The following is a 20,197-nucleotide window of genomic DNA, read 5'->3' on the forward strand; positions in this document are numbered from 1 at the left end:
AAAAAACTTGCAGTTTTTGCGCGTAGTGGGTACTTATCGCATGTATTGCATTTTTTGTATCGTAATTCTATTGCTCGAATTCTACAGGGACACAATTCTACATAAGACACTATTTTTTATGTAGACTATCATTAATCAGATCTATACGGTAAAGTGTGGGAGAAGCAAGTTCAAAAATAATTCGACAGCATAAATACTAGCAATAAACACAAACTGGACAACAGGAACAGCATACTTCCTTATGATAAATGTCGATACATGTACTTGTAATCAATTGTGGGAATGGAATCAGTTTATTTTTGTAAAACGCGAGTATTTTCTATTTCTTTAACCAATCATGAGTCGCAGTACGCGTCTTCAATTCATCTGATATCTCAATTGTTAGCTGAATTGGGTTGCAACCACATTAGTTCTGCCTGGTTAATTCTCTTATATGTTATGGTTCACACACACTTGCACGTGTACAACTGTGGCCTTCTCTCGCTGGTCATTTACCACTTTATTAGCGAAATATTAACTTATGATTCAAATCCTGTTATGCAACCTTCCAGTTTACACCACTGAATCGTAAGTTTCTGTTTTTCTACCACTTCCGACTACGCACTGTTTGCTCAAGAATGAAAGGTGAGATCTGTCCTGAAATGTAAGTGACTTACCTCTTGCTCAGCATGCTGCTTTTGTGTCTGAAGTACCGACGTTCTCGAAAGCAAATACAAATCAACAGATGTAGCAGTGCAAGATAAATAATCTAATCTTTTTTTTGTCAGAAACAGTACGTTACTACGCGTGGCGTAAGGTGCAATGCACACATGACAGAATATTTAAAACTTTACTGTGGATTATGGATGGGGTTTTACTTTAAAGATAATAGATTTTAAGACATCTAATTACTGATAAAAACACTGTACAACATAAGAAGACTGACAGTTACAGAATTCTCTCATTACAAAGAGACTACAAGCGTACCTTTAAAATTCTCCATCAATATAAACGAGATTTCATCTACATAATAAAGTATTCCAGATACTTCCTCCCAGTTTCACAGATAAAAATCTCATTCTCTGAAAAACTCAGCTACTACGCCTCACAGAATTTCCCAGCGCTGCACAACCGACTGTCTAGTAAGTCAACCACAGATAAAACTACACACAGAGACAATAATATTATTCATTACTCATGCAGTGTGCCCATTTATCTTTGTCCCATTACAGTAAAGGTGAATTATTTACAATAGCAGGAAACATATGAGAGCTTTGCATTAGCTCTTGACCCCCAGAAAAAATTTCATACCGACTGTCTTAGCTATGGTAATACAAGGTGAATGAATTTAAAAAAAATACAACGAAGTGAGTACAATAAGTAACAATTATAAATAACATTACAAGAGTTAGGGTTCAGGTTACAAAATATACAAGATAATGCTCTGATCTGAGTTTTTCACACGAAGATGTCATTACGCAAATAGGAGGCACACATACTATTTGTCGTGTTCTGTAGATTGTAGGTGAATATTGCTTCATTCATAACCATCGAAGATTTGCTTTAATGTGTCATATCATTAATCCTGAGGCTAGTACGTCAATACAATTGAAGGTAAAATGTTGCACCACGTAGAATCTACGAAGTCTCTTGTCGTTAATCTTGTGGCTAAGAAAAGAAATGCAACTAGCACAATATTGACACATTTCTTCAAGCTTGATCGTCTATGAGAACGCTGAACCTGTAGTACTGAACCCACAGGTGCGCAATACCGACGAGTATGAACAATGTAATATTCGGGCTTAGGGGCAGCCAGTAAGGTAATTGAATGGCCATCACCGACAACACTCTGAAAATTGGTAGTAAATGTAGAATCAAATATGAACAGACTCAGGGAAGCAGTTTTCCACAGGTAACTCATATGTCCCGTTGAAGTCTCATAGATAACTTTACACTCAGTATTACTATTTCCTTTATGTGTGTGCAAAACTTTTTTTAAAAAATTCATGACTATTTTCTCTTACAGTAGCTCTTAGTTCCATGAATAAGTCCGTAGCGAAACGCGTTTGCCATTTCACTTTAAAATTTGAGGATGCCTTTAATGTTTCGCTATGTGTGTTTATATTGTTACATTTTCGTAATTTTATTGTAAGGTGCAACCAGACTAATGTACTTTGTTAACTCCAAACTATCATTTAATTATATTCTATATTTTGTAAAGAAATCAGACGAATGTCCTGTTTGTCTTGTTATATTCAATAATTGTATCTGGTGAAATGGGCTCTGTCTGAAACGAAATAAAATAAAATTTAAAAATAAAATGTTTCAAAACCTGAACTGGCAGACATTTGGAAGATAGACGCTAGCTATTCCGCTTAAGTCTGCCCAGAAAATTTCAATAACTGGCATTACGTGAGTACTCTAGGAATATACTGCAACACTATTTATCATTTCCGTAGTGACCGGAAAAACAAAACTAGACAGCGCGCACAAACACTATAGCAATCATTTTACCAGGTATCCAATCGCGGATAGAAGAGGAAGTAACGCAGTACATGACACTGTGAGAAATACCCTCCGTCATGCGCTATACAGTTTGTCGAGTAGGGATGTAGGTGTAGACGTAAACTTCGATGAATTCTGAATATTATCAGGGCAATAATCGATACTTACATTCATATTTCCCAAAGATACATTATTAACGTTGCATCTTGTTCTGCGAAAACTATATTTCCACGTCTGTGAAACATCCGAATGCCCAAGACCGCGTAATTCAGTTATAAGAACTCTTTTGTTACGCGTTTTGTATAACATGGATTCCGGAAAAATTAATGATAAACTTTTAAAAACGTTGACGAGGGTATGTATCGTTAAGCAGCACGAGACAAACTAATTTTATTTCTAGAGAACTGCTCGCGAGCAGTGTGCTAATTTGTATGATGATATTTTGCGAGAAAAGATACAGGCCCAACTTTCTTGTGGTGGCCACTTTTCGCAGCTGCTGCTAAACACCATTTCCATAAATTGTGGTGTAAAAAAACGCCTATTTGCATGATGTATATAAATAAAAATTGATATGCAGTGTGCAAAAAATGGCGTTAAATGGGTTGAGTGAATTCGTCACATGCAGAATTAGCTAAATTAAGTCATTATTGAAAAGGCAGAGCATGTTCGGTCTCTAAAATAACCAAAACATTTTGTTGGTGAAGATGTTAGTCTTAGGAAATCAGTAACATAATATATTACGTATTATATATTGCCTCAGAAAAAATATATTCAGTATGTTTCCTAACACAGGCTTCGTTTGCGCACGGTAAATTCAAAAGACTTTATACTCTGTTCCTAGAATTGTTATAGGTACTTAGAAATTATGCAGCATGTAATGTTATTATTATTAATAGTGTTTTCAATAGAGAATACTTTCTGATCTCATGTCTGCGACTTGCTGTTACAGGAGCCAACCGTCAGATGGCCCGGCGAGCGCCCGAGACGGCATGATCAAGGTAAGCACGCTCTCAACAGATGGCAGAAGCGTCGCTAGCGTCTTAGTGTCCGCCGTTTCCGTGCGAACGAGAACAAGCTCGATAAGCATCGGGTTCTAATGCGTTTAATTACGTATTAGCAGAACAACGAATACATTTTGTACGAGCTCCAAAATAAGAGCAGTAACCAAATAGCGATTATAATCCCATCCAGTTCATACTTCATTAAACTGAACATAGATTTTTCTTCTGAAGCCGGTTTAAGGACAGACATTCCATGTAGAGTACGATTTCTTTTTCTTTTGACATTGAACATACTTACGGCGGATATGTCTACGTAATTGAGCATTAGTTCATGTGTGTCAGAGCAGTTATACTGTACCAGTGCACTACTACAAGCACTTTGAGTTTGAACCCAAAAAGTTTTCTTACCTCCTCTGATCCGACTAGCATCTTCATCAAACTTATACCATATTACTGGAAAACTATGTTACATGCATTATTTGTACTGAAAAATCAAAGCAGCAAATTTTGAATTTAGTTAATAGCTTTAGGGCTGCAAGATCTATGGGGATATTCTTTTCGCTGTAACGCTGCTAGTTAATGAGTTGAAAACCTGATTTAAAACAAAAAGAAAATGTTTGCGAACTTTTATAATGAAATTTATGTTACACGACACGTTCACTACCGAGTTCTGTTGATTGTACACAATCATTATTGCGTTTTCAATACGGCGAAGTTGTAAGATTCTGTGTCGCTTACGGTAGCTCAAGACAAAGAAGAGTTTTAATAACATTACGTTTAATTTGCGGACCTGTTCTTTCGCCGGAGCTGTATTAGTGTCTCGTCCACCGTAATCGATTGGCTTATACCACGATGAAAGTTACTCATAGTTGAAGAAAGGGAGATCAGTTAAGTGTCCGTACAGCAATTAGGTATTCAGAAACGTAATACTAGCTGCGTTGTGCAGCCAAGTCCTTATTAAAGGTACCGTCTTGGCATACACCTTAAATGGAATTCTTGATACTGCTCAACGTGTTAGATAGAAACAGAGTTAGGAATTTTTAATTGTTTATTGATAATCACTTACAGTCGTTTTTGCGAAACAAACCTTAAACGTATTTAAACAAAAAAATCAGTAAACAATCTTATAATTTGGCAATTATGATAGCAAATAAGTGGGAAGCCTTCTCAGTTGCTTAGTCCTCTTTCTAAGATGAATTTATGAAGAAATAAACTGGAATTCCTTCATCAAACTAACAAAATTCACGATTATCTATACTTTTGGAACGTAAAACGGAATGATATTCAATAACTTCGATCATTTCAATTAGATTCATAAAGAAATAAAAACGAAACGGCGAAGGTCCAGCGCAGACTAATTCCCGATGTGAGTATGTGTCTTAATATGATTAGGCTTCGGTTGATCCGCACATACTAATTTGCTTCCACGTTCTGAAGGAAGTGTGGTTGTGACATTGGGTGGTAGGCTCGTTCGGTCTGCGAAGAAAAACATGACACACAGAAGTAAGGATAGCACTGAGATTCTGATCGTATGGAAAGTATGCTAGCAGCAAGACACAATCAATGCCTCCTACCTCGACGTCAGTGCTGCCAAAGCAGATTTACTAAACACAGCCTTCCGAAATTCCTTCACCAATGAAGACGAAGTAAATATACCAGAATGCCAACACGAGTAACTTGAAGCAGATATCCTCGGAGTAGTGAAGCATCTTAAAGCACTTAATACAAGCAAATCTTCTGGTCCAGACTGTATATCAATTAGGTTCTTTTCAGAATATGCTGAGGCAGTAGCTCCTTACTTAACAACCATATACAATCGCTCGCTCGACGAAAGATCCGTGCCCAAAGACTGGAAAGTTGCGCAGGTCACACCAACATTCAAGAAAAGTAGTAGGAGTAATCCACTATATTACAGGCCCATATCATTAACATCGATATGCAGCAGGATTTTGGAACATATATTGTGTTTGAACATTATGAATTACCTCGAAGAGAACTTTCTATTTACACACAGTCAAAACGGATTTAGAAAAGATAGTTCTTGTGAAACACAACTAGCTCTTTACTCACACGAAGTGCTGAGTGCTATTGACAAGGGATTTCAAATGGATTCCGTATTTCTAGATTTCCAGAAGGCATTTGACACTGTGTCACACAAACGACTTGTAGTGTAATTGCGTGCTTATGGAATATAGTCTCAATTATGTGACTGGATTCGTGATTTCCTGTCAGAGACGTCAAAGTTCTAGTAATTGACGGGAACTCATCGAGTAAAACAGAAGTAATTTTTGGCATTCACCAAGGTAGTGTTATAGGCCCTCTGCTGTTCCTTATCTATATAAAAGATTTAGGGGACAATCTGAGCAGCCGTCTTAGGTTGTTTGCAGATGATGCTGTCGTTTATCGTCTAGTAAAGTCATCAGAAGATCAAAACAAATTGCATTTAGAAATCACTTGTATGGTGCAAAAATTGGGAACTGAGCCTAAATTGTGACGTCACCCACATGCGTGCTAAAAGGAATCCGTTAAACTTCGGTTATACGATAAATCAGTCAAATCTAAAGGCCGTAAATTCGACTAAATACCTAAGAATTAAAATGATGAACAACTTAAATTGGAAAGAACACACAGAAAATGAATGGGGAAGGCAAACCAAACACTGCGTTTTATTTTCAGAAAACTTAGAAAATGTAACAGATTCTAAAGAGTCTTCCTCTTTTGGAGTACTGCTGCTCGGTCTGTGATCCTTACCAGATGGGATTAACGGAGTACATCGAGAAAGTTCAAAGAAGAGCAGCAGGTTTTGTACTGCCACAAAATAGGGGAGAGAGTGTCACTGACATAATACAGGATTTAGGGATGGGCATCATTAAAACGAAGGCGATTTCGTTGCGGCGGAATCTTCTCACGAAATTTCAATCACCAACTTTGTCCTCCGAATGCGAAAATATTTTGTTGATACCTACCTACATAGGGAGAAACAGTCATCATAATACAATAAGGAAAATCAGAGCTCTCACGGAAACACAGATGTTTGTTCTTTCCGCTCGCTGTTCGAGATTGGAAAAATAGAGTATTATTGTGAAGGTGGTTCTATGAACTCTCTGCCAGGCACTTAAGTGTGATTTGCAGAGTACACATGTAGATGTAGATCCAACTCCATATTCCTTCTAATACTTATTTCTTGCGTTTACGTCATTATCTCGGTAGGGGCGTGAGTTGTGCGTTCTCTATTTCACCGATAATAACAAAAGCCGAACAGGTTAGACTTATATATATTTGGCCGGACACGACAGTAAAAATCCGGACATGTCCCGGCTAAAGCCAGAAATCAGGCAACATTACCTCATATGTCTACTCCAAGATCTCTCTGAAGGACAGCAGAGAGTACTTGTCATTTTACCACATCGTAGGTTTCCCCCCGTTCCATTAACAGATGGAACGTGGGGAAAACGCGTTACGCCTCTGTGCGAGCTGTTACTATATTCTGCTTTTCCTGCACAATCTCTGTGGGATTTATGCGTAGCAGAGTGAACAATATTCGTCGTTTCTAGCCTGCAAGACTGTTCTTGAAGTTTCATAAGGTGGTTCTCTCGAGATGTACGATATCTTTCTTCTAGCGTTAGCCATTTCAGATTTTAAAACTTTTTTTTAGATTTCCTCACCAGTGAAACAAGCCTATCACCATTAGCGCCGCCCTTCTTTGTGTACGCCCGGTATACCCTGTTAAAACTGAGATTGGTACCATACATTTCAGCATTATACAAACTATGTTCCGCGCAACAGTTTAGTTTGCAATCTTTCTTGTAGGCACTCTGTTGTTTCCCAGTATCTTACCAATCAATCGTAGCATACTGTTTGTTTTATCTACAGTTGAGTCAACGACCCTCCCACTCGAAATGTCGCCACACTATTACTCCGACATCGGTATGCATGAACCAGCGCGCGTACCTAAGGTTTTCCAAAACGCCGCGCATAAAAACGGGATTTTCCGGTGCTCGTACCTCGGGTACAGTTGGTGATAAAAAGGTAGAGTCAATTGTTCTGGATAGTTCTTGGGTTTTGAATCATTTGTGTACTCAAGAGACTCAACAGAAGGATCAACAGACTCAACAGAAGGATCGTCTTAGTGTCACTATCCTGTAGTACAAGGTCAAAGTATGAAGATTACACTCTCCCTCCTGCTTAGGCAAATGAAGAAAATTGGTTGGATCTCTTTGCGTCTGACGTGCTCTGCAGTGGGCTTGAGGTGACTTATGCAGACACCATTAGTTCACGGGCGGTTTCTCGGAAAAGCTGACAAAAAGGGTTTTTACTACATTTTCGCCGTCACCAGCAGACCAAAAAGCAGCCGAGGATTCCAATACGACTATGCACAGCTGAATTTTTTATTATATATTCCTAATATCTTGATCTCTAACAACGATGAAAATTTTGTTGATATTTTTCCAACGTACAGATGTTCAAAGTTACTCCACTTCTACGCATAAAACGCGATATGAGGAGAAATCTAAATAAATAACGGCAGTAAGGCGCTCAAATTTTAACTATATATTCTCTAGGCATTTATCTAGAAGAGCCATCTTCCTGATTTGAAAAATCGAGGAACACTAAAAACTTATTTTTTGGGTAACAAAACCCAGTTGCAATTCCGAGGCGTACATGCACAGCAAATACCTGCAATGTTTACCATGTATTCCTAAGATACCGATCTCCAACAACCTTGAAAACTTTCTTCCTATCTTACTCGTTTCCGAGATGCAGAGGTTCCAAGTTGCCCTGCTTCAAAGCGTAAGATACGCACGTAAAATCCGGCGTGAGGGGTAAAACGTAGTTTACAAAGTGGCGTAGCACCGAGAGATATGCTGTAAAGTGTCTTCCTTATCATCTGGGACCACCATCCAGTAGCATTAATGCACATGCAAATTTTTTTTGCACGTAGAATCCTGTCTGAGGTGCAAAACTAATATTGTGTTATTTCAGTTTAACTATCTAAATTTTAGTGACCAATACATTTCTTTTCATATGAGTTACATGCCCTGCTGCAGCAGGGAAAAGAAGGGAATCAGCGAAAAAAGCTCCTATCGCAGCTAAAAAATACGAATATAGTCCTGTTTATTTAAAGGACTTACTGAAAAGTGGGGTACCAGCTGCTTCGGTCTACTTTTCTCAGCACCTTTCGAAATTTTCGCAAGAAATTTGGCATACGAACATATTCGCGCTTTTTTATGCTGAGATAGAAGAAGACAGTGGCAGTGGCAAAGAGACGCAAAAGTAATAAATACTGGACACTAGTAGACAGTGGTTGTGTTACAGAAAAAGCGAAGGAGACAGTAGCAGTGTTAGAGGAAGAGAGGGACACAGTGGCAGTGAAACGTAGTTGACACTGACAGAACAGTGCTAGGAAAAAGAGTGGAGAAGATAGTGCCAGTGGGGGAGGAATAAAGAGAAAGAGAAAGTGGGTAGGACTCATTGATAATGAGAGACAGAGTATATGACAATGACAACGAGGAAGAGAGAGATAGACAATGAGAAGAGACAGCAGCAGGAGGAAGGAAGGAATGAGATATTAATAGTAAGACTGTAGCAATAGGATAGAACCAAGGGGACAGTGACTGTGACACAGGAGACAATGGCAGAGAAATATAAAGAGATAATGACAATGAGATGGGCTGAATGAGCGCGTGAGAAAGGGAAACTGGGAGTGGATGCGCATGAACGACTTACAGCGTTGGACTAGTGGATGTAATTGAGTTACAGTTAGGGGAGCTGAGGGATTTTGAGGTGATCTGCACGTTTAAAAAATTGCGTATATGTTCGCAAGCCAAAATTTGTGGAAACATTTTTAAAGGTTCCTGAGGAAGGTAGAATGAGGCAGTACCCCACTTTTCAATAAGATTCTTTTAAATAAGCAGGAACATATCGCATTTTTATGTGCTCCGATAGGCGCATTTATTCGCTGGTATTAGTATGAACGACTGCCTCATGTTGTGATTCTTTAATCCTAAATTCAAAGGATTCCGTGGTCCACCGTACGAAAAGTGCTGCTAACAATTTTGAAATAGTATTCGTACAATATAGTATTATAGTGGCCAAGATAGACACGAATACCACGCCTACAACAGTAGTACAAGTTTATATGCCAACTAGCTCTGCAGATGACGAATAAATTGAAGAAATGTATAATGAGATAAAAGAAATTATTCAGGTAGTGAAGGGAGACGAAAATTTAATAGTCATGGGTCACTGGAATTCGACAGTAGGAAAAGGGAGAGAAGGAAACATAGTAGGTGAATATGGATTGGGGCTAAGAAATGAAAGAAGAAGCCGTCTGTTAGAATTTTGCAGAGAGCATAACTGAATCATAGCTAACACTTGGTTCAAGAATTATAAAAGAAGGTTGTATACATGGAAGAACCCTGGAGATACTAAAAGGTATCAGATAGATTATATAATGGTAAGACAGAGATTTAGGAACCAGGTTTTAAATTGTAAGACATTTCCAGGGGCAGATGTGGACTCTGACCACAATGTATTGGTTATGACCTGTAGATTAAAACTGAAGAAACTGCAAAAAGGTGGGAATTTAAGGAGACGGGACCTGGATAAACTGAAAGAACCAGAGGTTGTACAGAGTTTCAGGGACAGCATAAGGGAACAATTGACAGCAATTGGGGAAAGAAATACATTAGAAGACGAATGGGTAGCTCTGAGGGATGAAGTAGTGAAGGTAGCAGAGGATCCAGTAGGTAAAAAGACGAGGGCTCGTAGAAATCCTTGGGTAACAGAAGAAATATTGAATTTAATTGATGAAAGGAGAAAATATAAAAATGCAGTAAATGAAGCAGGCAAAAAGGAATACAAACGTCTCAAAAATGAGATCGACAGGAAGTGCAAAATGGCTAAACAGGGATGGCTAGAGGACAAATGTAAGGATGTAGAGGCTTATCTCACTAGGGGTAAGATAGATACAGCCTATAGGAAAATTAAAGAAACCTTGGAGAAAAGAGAGCCACTCGTATGAATATCAAGAGCTCAGATGGAAACCCAGTTCTAAGCAAAGAGGGGAAAGCAGAAAGGTGGAAGGAGTATATAGAGGGTCTATACAAGGGCGATGTACTTGAGGACAATATTATGGAAATGGAAGAGGATGTAGATGAAGATGAAACGGGAGATACGATACTGCGTGAAGAGTTTGACAGAGCACTGAAAGACCTGAGTCGAAACAAAGCCCCGGGAGTAGACAATATTCCATTAGAACTACTGACAGCCTTGGGAGAGCCAGTGCTGACAAAACTCTACCATCTGATGAGCAAGAAGTACGAGACAGGCGAAATACCCTCAGATTTCAAGAAGAATATAATAATTCCAACCCCAAAGAAAGCAAGTGTTGACAGATGTGAAAATTACCGAACTATCAGTTTAATAAGTCACAGCCGCAAAATACTAACGCGAATTATTTACAGGCAAATGGACAAACTGATAGAAGCCGACCTCGGGAAAGATCAGTTTGGATTCCGTAGAAATGTTGGAACACGTGAGGCAATACTGACCTTACGACGTATCTTAGAAGAAAGATTAAGGAAAGGCAAACCTACGTTTCTAGCATTTGTAGACTTAGAGAAAGCTTTTGACAATGTTGACTGGAATACTCTCTTTCAAATTCTGAAGGTGGCAAGGGTAAAATACAGGGAGCGAAAGGCTATTTACAATTTGTACAGAAACCAGATGGCAGTTATAAGAGTCGAGGGGTATGAAAGGGAAGCAGTGGTTGGGAAGGGAGTGAGACAGGGTTGTAGCCTGTCCCCGATGTTATTGAGCAAGCAGTAAAGGAAACAAAAGAAAAATTCGGAGTAGGTATTAAAATCCACGGAGAAGAAATAAAAACTTTGAGGTTCGCCGATGACATTGTAATTCTGTCAGAGACAGCAAAGGACTTGTAAGAGCAGTTGAACGGAATGGACAGTGTCTTGAAAAGAGGATATAAGATGAACATCAACAAAAGCAAAACGAGGATAATGGAATGTAGTCGAATTAAGTCGAGTGATGCTGAGGGAATTAGATTAGGAAATGAGACGCTTAAAGTAGTAAAGGAGTTTTGCTATTTGGTGAGCAAAATAACTGATGATGGTCGAAGTAGAGAGGATATAAAATGTAGACTGGCAATGGCAAGGAAAGCGTTTCTGAAGAAGAGAAATTTGTTAACATCGAGTATAGATTTAAGTGTCAGGAAGTCGTTTCTGAAAGTATTTGTATGGAGTGTAGCCATGTATGGAAGTGAAACATGGACAATAAATAGTTTGGACAAGAAGAGAATAGAAGCCTTCGAAATGTGGTGCTACAGAAGAATGCTGAAGATTAGATGAGTAGATCACATAACTAATGAGGAGGTATTGAATAGAATTGGGGAGAAGAGGAGTGTGTGGCAGAACTTGACTAGAAGGAGGGATCGACTGGTAGGATCACAAATTTAGCATTGGAGGGCAGCGTGGAGGGTAAAAATCGTAGAGGGAGACCAAGAGATGAATACACTAAGCAGATTCAGAAGGACGTAGGTTGCAGTAGGTACTGGGAGATGAAGGAGCTTGCACAGGATAGATTAGCATGGAGAGCTGCATCAAAACAGTGTCAGGACTGAAGACCACAACAACAACAACCGTACAAACTTCCAGGCTGTCGTGGATGCAGGTGATCGTCACATTGGGAAACGATTGTAACCTGGAACGTAAACATGGTACGCAATAAACAAATGTTACCATCTCATGTGGAAATTAAAATGCGGTTCTCGCAGTGGTTTATTCGTTACTTCTCTCCGCACTATGGGAGCACTATGGGACTTAATTTCTGAGGTCATCAGCCCCCTAGAACTTAGAACTACTTAAACCTAACTAACCTAAGGACATCACACACATCCATGCCCGAGGCAGGATTCGAACCTGCGACCGTAGCGGTCGCGCGGTTCCAGACCGTATCGCCTAGAACCGCTCGGCCACTGCGGCCGGCGCATATATTTACAAATGTTTTCACAAAGTTTCATTATACAATCACAAGTTTTTCATGAAGGCCTTCTCAAGCAGCGAATGTCTGATTATTACCACCATGTATAACTTCATATAGTGAAAACTTACAATGACCTAGATTACTGCACAACATATATTTCCTAACTAAAATGTTATTAAGCAGGTAAAACTCGTTATAGCATGTCCTGTAAGCAAACCCGAACCTCTTTAACCATTAGGCCATTGTCACATAGCTCAAACATTAGGCTGCTAAATTATTCAGAACATTAACAATCAAGAATTTGACAGGTGTGTTCCAAATTGCATCACCTATGAAAATCAACTAATATTATACGCTAATTCATTAATTATAACACTAACAGCAGCGGTCGTATCTCACTCCCCTGTGCCACACCAGATATTGCTTCAGAGTCGGCAAATGGCTGCCCATTCATCATAACGTGCTGCCTCCCGCCTGTCATGGAATGTTCGAACCAGTCGGAAACCTGCTTATCTATCCGACAGGAACATTTTTATGTAGAAACCGTTCTGGATCAAAAGCTTTTCGAACGAGAAACACCGGATCAACTTAGTTACTTCTATCAAATAACATTGAGGGTATCATATGAGACGAAGGGAGTTGCGGTTTTCATGATCGATGTTTCCAAAGACAATTCTTATTTCTACGGAGAACGTTATTTCGTTCCGGGAAAGTCATAATGCTTGAACTGACAATATGTTTCAGTATTCTGCTAGAAATAAATGCGAGCGGTACAGGACAATAGATACATAGATCATTTCTACTCACTTTTTTGTAGGCATTTCCCACATGGCTCCTGACTGACAGTTGGGTGCTGCTTTTCCTTCGATACTGCTGCTGCCAGTTTATCCGGTGGAACTAATTACGGAGGATGTTCCGCTCTGCCGACCTAATTTTGCGCTGGCGGCTAATTGAGCTCTACGCTCATCTTAATGAGTTTGCTCGCAGAAATTGGCTTCCTCTTTTAGCTAATGACTAAGCGACGCAATTTACCCTTCAATTTCTCGGCAAATCTGCGCTGATGAAACTTTAAGTGACACACTAATTTCCTACTTATGGCAACATTTTCAAGCCGCGGTCACCCTGGCTTATTCGTGAAATTTCGCATGTTCCACAAATATCTGTGGTAATTTTCGTGCTAACAGAGAACTTACGTGACGTAACAATACTTCCCAACAGCTATATATTTCATGGCCTTACTGAGAAATAACTTCATCACGTAACATCTAGTTGAAAGCTGTTTACGTTGTTATCAAGCAGCGAAAGTAATAAAACGATATTTATTTCATTCATGTATTGCTGTTACAATTAAACCTGCAGTCTTGTTACGCAGTTCAGATTGCACAGTACAAAGTGTAACCATAGTAGTAATTGAAACACTGACTTGATAAAGCCATAACCAGTGGCTGCCTTTCTGTGTTCCGGATAGAATAATCTATCCTGAAAATCCACCGACTAACCTGTTGGAAGTAAATATCAGTTTTAAGTAATACAATATTAAATACTCGTAGATGTGCCATGTTACTTAGGCGGTTAGGCCCTCAGGATCTGTGCCACACAATTCAAAGACGCGTGCTGGAAGTACAGACTACTTTATTACAATGAGACTACTGTCGAATATCTCTGATCCACTGTACATTATCCAGTCCTCTGGAAGTCTTTTAGTAAGAACATCGTTTTCAGTTGCTGACTATAAAAAGGCGTCCGTGTCATCAGAAACCTTGGTAACACATCAGCAGCGCCGGAGTAATACATCCTAGGAGCACTTCATGAAGCTCATAGCGGAGTGCTTGCAATACCCAACATCACATCCTCGCCAGGCTCATCACGAGACAAGCCGCAGTACTTTCCCATGCACAGTCCTATTGGAAGTGGCAATTTTCAGATGACCTACCCAGTCAGTTAAACGTGGTTTCCGAACCACTGTACAACTCGGCACTTCTGACACATAAAAATCGTTACTACAGCTTAAAGGAGCGATAATCGACAGAAAAAAATCTTGAAATCAACTCGTGAGTGAACGCGGGAATTTTGGATAGCCATACAACAAGCACGCACGCATGAGCACATGCATATTTTTTTAATTTTTATATGGGACAATGGAAAGAATACTCATAAACATTTTGAAAGTCTCTTCGGGTTTGCTGCCGGATCCTAAAATCAACTTGACTCGATATTTCGGTGATCCAACTGTTCGCCATCTTCAGGAAATGCTGCTTCTGCTGATGAGTCCCGCTGAGAGCTGACGCAAGATTGCAAATCGACGTCCTACATAGGCCACCGTTCAGTACACGGCGCATCCGCCGCCCATCACGGTTACTGCCCTCCAAGACAGGGAGGTGGCGCCGCCCTTAGTGAAACACTGCTGGCAACGATATATCGCAATCAAGGCCGCACCGAAGAACGTTCAGTTTTGATGCGAGATAATACAGGATTCCACGTTTTGCTAAGAGGAAACCCATTGTCTCTGTTGATTAAATTATCAGCCAACCTAATTTCAATCGCCTCTTATTAGACACTATTCCAAAAACCGGAAATGTTGGCAATCACAACAGTTTCCTCAAATTTCATTTTGTGTCCCTCATTTAGGCAGTGTTCTGCTACGGCCGATTTTTCCGGCTGTTGTAGCCTCGTGTGACGGCGATGTTCCACACACCTTTCATTCGCTGTGCGAATAGAACGGCCAACGTAAGCTTTCCCACACTGACACGGGATTTTGTACACCCCGGGTTTCCTAGGTCCCAAATCATCCTTCACAGAGCCGAGCAGAGCCCTAATCTTAGAAGGTGGACGGACCACACTCTTAATGTTAAAATTCGTCCAATCTCAAACGATAAGCCTCCAGCATAAGGAAGAAAGTCCACAGATCTATGTTCCTCTTCGTACACCTCCGGAGATGGTCCAAATTCCATAGCCCGACGAATCTGTTTCTAGGTGTATCCATTTTCCTTAAAAACAGTCATCAAATGCTCAAGTTCTTGGGTTAAGCTGTCTGCGTCGGAAATGGCATATGCTCTCCGTACCAAAGTCCTACGTTGGTGTGGTGGATGACAACTCTTAGGGTGCAGATACCAGTCTGTGTGTGTCGGCTTTCGGTGAACACTGTGTCCCAAAGTTCCATCTGGTTTTTTATAAACCATTACGTCTAAAAATGGAAGCATCCCATCATTATCAACCTCCATAGTAAATTTGATACGGGGATGAAGACAGTTGAAGTGGTCCAAAAATCTGTTAAGAGCATCACGTCCATGCGGCCAGACGAAGAAGGTATCGTCCATGTATCTCCAGAAGCACCTTGGTTGCTAAGCTGAAGTCCTCAGTGCCATGGCCTCGAAGTCCTCCATAAATAAATTGGCGACTATGGGTGACAAAGACTGTTTTTAAGGAAAATGGATACACCTAGAAACAGATTCGTCGGGCTATGGAATTTGGACCATCTCCGGAGGTGTACGAAGAGGAACATAGATCTGTGGACTTTCTTCCTTATGCTGGAGGCTTATCGTTTAAGATTGGACGAATTTTAAGGAATCTTAACATTAAGAGTGTGTTCCGTCCACCTTCTAAGATTAGGGCTCTGCTCGGCTCTGTGAAGGATGATTTGGGACTTAGGAAACCCGGGGTGTACAAAATCCCGTGTCAATGTGGGAAAGCTTACGTTGGCCGTTCTATTCGCGCAGTGAGTGACAGGTGTGTGAAACATCGCCGTCACACGAGGCTACAACAGCCGGAAAAATCGGCCGTAGCAGAACACTGCCAAATGAGGGACACAAAATGAAATTTGAGGAAACTGTTGTGATTGCCAACATTTCCGGTTTTTGGAATTGTGTCTATAAAGAGGCGATCGAAATTAGGTTGGCTGATAATTTAATCAACAGAGACAATGGGTTTCCTCTTAGCAAAACGTGGAATCCTGTATTATCTCGCATCAAAACTGAACATTCTTCGGTGCGGCCTTGATTGCGATATATCGTTGCCAGCAGTGTTTCACTAAGGGCGGCGCCACCTTCCTGTTTTGGAAGGCAGAAACCGTGATGAGCGACGCATGCGCCGTGTACTGAACGATGGCCTATATAGGACGTCGAATTGCAATTTTGCGTCATCAGTTCTCAGCGGGACTCATCAGCAGAAGCAGCACTTCCTGAAGATGGCGAACAGTTGGATCACCGAAATATCGAGTCAAGTTGATTTTAGGATCCGGCAGCAAACCCGAAGAGACTTTCAAGACTTAGTCGGGAAAGACTACGTAATCATACTCAGAAACAAATTGAAACTAGTTACAATCGTCTGGTTCCGACCAGGGTTTTCAGAAGGTTTCCCTCAACTGTCGGGGAGTGCCAGAAATTGAAAACTCCTCCCAAATATTGTCTTTGGGAACCCCGCTTACTCGCTCTGAATCCTGGAGGAACCTCTTCTCGATTAGAAACAAGTCACTTCTTGGCTCAGAGTTGAAATCTTGCCGTGGTCGGCACTCCGGTGCCAGGCTTCTGTGGTGGAATCCTCGTCGGCCAACTTATCCTTTCTTGACCTACGCTCGTGGCGCCATCTGGAGTCGTAAAGGGAAGGGGTGCGTAGGTAGTGCGAAGTCGGGTGGTGGCGGCCTGTGGGACATTGGACTATGTGAGTGCTTACCTGGATTGGTGGCTCAATCAGCATGTGGAGATGTCTTATAGTTGTGAATTGAGACGGAGAAGATTGAAGATTATTGAGCTTTACAGAAGTAATATGATACTACATTCGTAGCCAGCAAACGACTGATTTGATTGTGTAAAGAAATGTTTGACTTTTGAGATGTTGGATGGGCATTGGAGGTCCGGTAAATGCTTGGCTTTGGAACGATCCGATGTCAGTTGACACTGACTGGGCAGCCAGGGCTGTTAGTAATAACGGGACCACTGAGGACTGGGGCGGCTTGAATATGTAGACCGAGGTACAGTCATAGGGAACTACCTTACTCGGATAGAACCTTGTGTAGCTTAAACCACTGTCGTTGCATTTGATTGTATCATAAATTTTGGATATTTACTTGCTTTCAAGATGTGTAAATGGTCTCTTAAAATTTATTGTTATATACTTATGGATTACTCACGGAGTTTCTTTAAATGATTGGCCTACGATTAAAAAAAAAGACAAGGGTAGCTTCACCACACGGTAATGATAATCAAATTTTACAAGGAGTTATTGTCCTGTAAATGTTTGGTTCTTGTGAATGAATTTTAATTTTATGTTTTTAAAATTCGACTGATTGGAAGTAATGGTTCTTGTGAAAGATTTTAATTTCATATATTCTTTTTAATTCGCCTGAACGTAAAAATTTAGAAAGGTGTTAATTTTTTGTTTTAATGAACGTTTGAAATTGTTAGTCTGCCTTTTGACACCCAGAACTCGCTCCACTGCCCACTTGGTACACACTAATCAAACGACATTCCCCAGATCGTATTAGTCGTTTCGCGAACAGTCAATTCCTATACATGACAGTACTCTGTGTGGTATCTTTCACTAAGCACGGTTTGTTGCGCTACATTCGAAGGTGGAATGCGACGACTCTGACTCCCCATGCTGCCGTAAATAAAGTGCCGTATCAACAAGGACGATGTAGTAGTTCCGCACTGCTGTCTTGGGCAGATCCTAGTGGATGTAGTTAGTCATTGCGTTTTTCAAACCCGCCTTTGAAGTCACAAACGATTCTGTGTCACCAGGAGGCCTAACGAGTGCTCGTAAGATGTAGAAATAGACTGAAAGAAAAGTTGACTCAAAGCCTGCTCGTGTGGAATAGCACCGAGACGGCCCATCGTTAAGGTCTACAGCCGACGGACGTATCTGCATCTACAATGAGTTATCTCACTCCTATGGAATTTACCTAAATTTGTCTCCCCATTTAGCTATGAGAAACCTGTGCTGTCACAATTTCTTCTAGTTGCAGTATACAAATCAACTATACACCAGTCGTTGGCGGCCGATCCACCTGCATCTGACAATAAACAAGTAAATAGACGAACAGTTCGTTTCAAAAACAAATTAGTAGTAATTACCAGTATTTCTGGAATGGAAAAACTGATAGAACCCAACCTCGGGGAACACCAATATGGATTTCTGAGAAATGCAGGAACACGCGAGGCAATACTGATCCTTAACGTGAAGATGAAGATAGATTGAGGAAAGGCAAACCTAAGTTTATAGCATTTGTAGATAACGGTGACTATAATACTCTCATTGAAATTCTGAAAGCAGCAGTGGTAAAAGGAGCGAAAAGGCTGTTTGCAACTTGTATAGAAACCAGACGGCAGCTATAAGAGTCGAAGGGCATGAAAGTAAAGCTGTAGTTGAGAAGGGAGTGAGACAGGGTTGCAGGCTATCCCCAATTTTAATCAATCTGTACATTGACCAAGCTATAGAAGAATCCAAAGAAAAATTTGAAATAGGAATTAATGTTCAGGGAGAAGAAATAAAAACTTTTTAGGTTTGTCGATGACATAGTAATTCTGAGAGAGACAGCGAAGGACATGGTTCAAATGGCTCTGAGCACTATGGGACTTAACATCTGAGGTCATCAATCCCCCAGAACTTAGAACTAATTAAACCTAACTAACCTAAGGACATCACACACATCCATGCCTGAGGCAGGATTCGAACCTGCGACCGTAGCGGTCGCGCGGTTCCAGACTGTAGCGCCTAGAACCGCTTAGCCATCCCGGCCGGCCAAAGGACATGGAAGAGCAGTTGAACGGAATGGACAGTGTCTTGAAAGGAAGTTATAAGGTGATCTTCAGCAAAAGCAAAACAAGGATAATGGATTGTAGTCGAATTAAATCAGGTCATGCTGAGGTAATTAGATTACGAAACAATACACTACGTAGTAGATGCGATTTCCTATTTGGGTTAGGAAAATAACTGTCAAGGCCGAAGTAGAGAGGATATAAAATGTAGACTGGGAATGGCAACAAAAGCGTTTTTGAAGATGAGAAATTTGTAAACGTCGAATATAGACTTAAGTAATTAGCAAGACTTTTCTGAAGGCATTCGTGTGGAATGTAGCCACATATGGAAGGGAAACACGGGAAGTAAACAGTTTAGACAAAACGAGAATAGAAGCTATTGACATGTGGTGCTGCAGAATAATGCTGAAGATTTGAAGGGTAGATCCCGTAAATAATGAGGAGGTACTGAATAGAATTGGGGACACAGGAAATTTGTGGCACAACTTGACTAAAAGAAGGGATCTGTTTACAGGACACTTCCTACGGCGTCAAGCATCATTAGCTCAGTATAGCAGGGGAGTGTTGGGGGTAAAAATCGTAGAAGGAGACCAAGAGATGAATATAGTAAGCAGATTTAGAAGGACGTAGGTTGCAGCAGATATTCGGAGACGAAGAGGCTTGCTCGGGATAGAACAGCATGGAGAGCTGCATCAAACCAGTCTTCAGACTGAAGTCTGCGACGATAACAACAACAACAATAACAAAAAAATGGCTCTGAGCACTATGGGACTCAACTGCTGTGGTCATAAGTCCCCTAGAACTTAGAACTACTTAAACCTAACTAACCTAAGGACATCACACACATCCATGCCCGAGGCAGGATTCGAACCTGCGACCGTAGCGGTCGTGCGGTTCCAGACTGTAGCGCCTTTAACCGCCCGGCCACTCCGGCCGGCCAACAATAACAATAACCAGTAG

The 20,197-nt window shown here is 40.6% G+C and overlaps 1 protein-coding gene across 4 annotated transcripts in view; it reads left to right on the forward strand.

The window, feature by feature from the left end:
- Positions 1-20,197, forward strand: part of LOC124796334 (FH1/FH2 domain-containing protein 3) — a 646,429-nt gene that overhangs the window by 48,900 nt on the left and 577,332 nt on the right. For all 4 annotated transcript variants that reach the window (XM_047260468.1, XM_047260466.1, XM_047260469.1 and 1 more), the window contains exon 6: positions 3,434-3,482. In XM_047260468.1, the coding sequence (XP_047116424.1) occupies positions 3,434-3,482 (49 nt within the window). The remainder of the gene's footprint in view (positions 1-3,433; positions 3,483-20,197) is intronic.

Source organism: Schistocerca piceifrons, chromosome 4, assembly GCF_021461385.2.
Source record: "Schistocerca piceifrons isolate TAMUIC-IGC-003096 chromosome 4, iqSchPice1.1, whole genome shotgun sequence".
NCBI lineage: Eukaryota > Metazoa > Arthropoda > Insecta > Orthoptera > Acrididae > Schistocerca > Schistocerca piceifrons.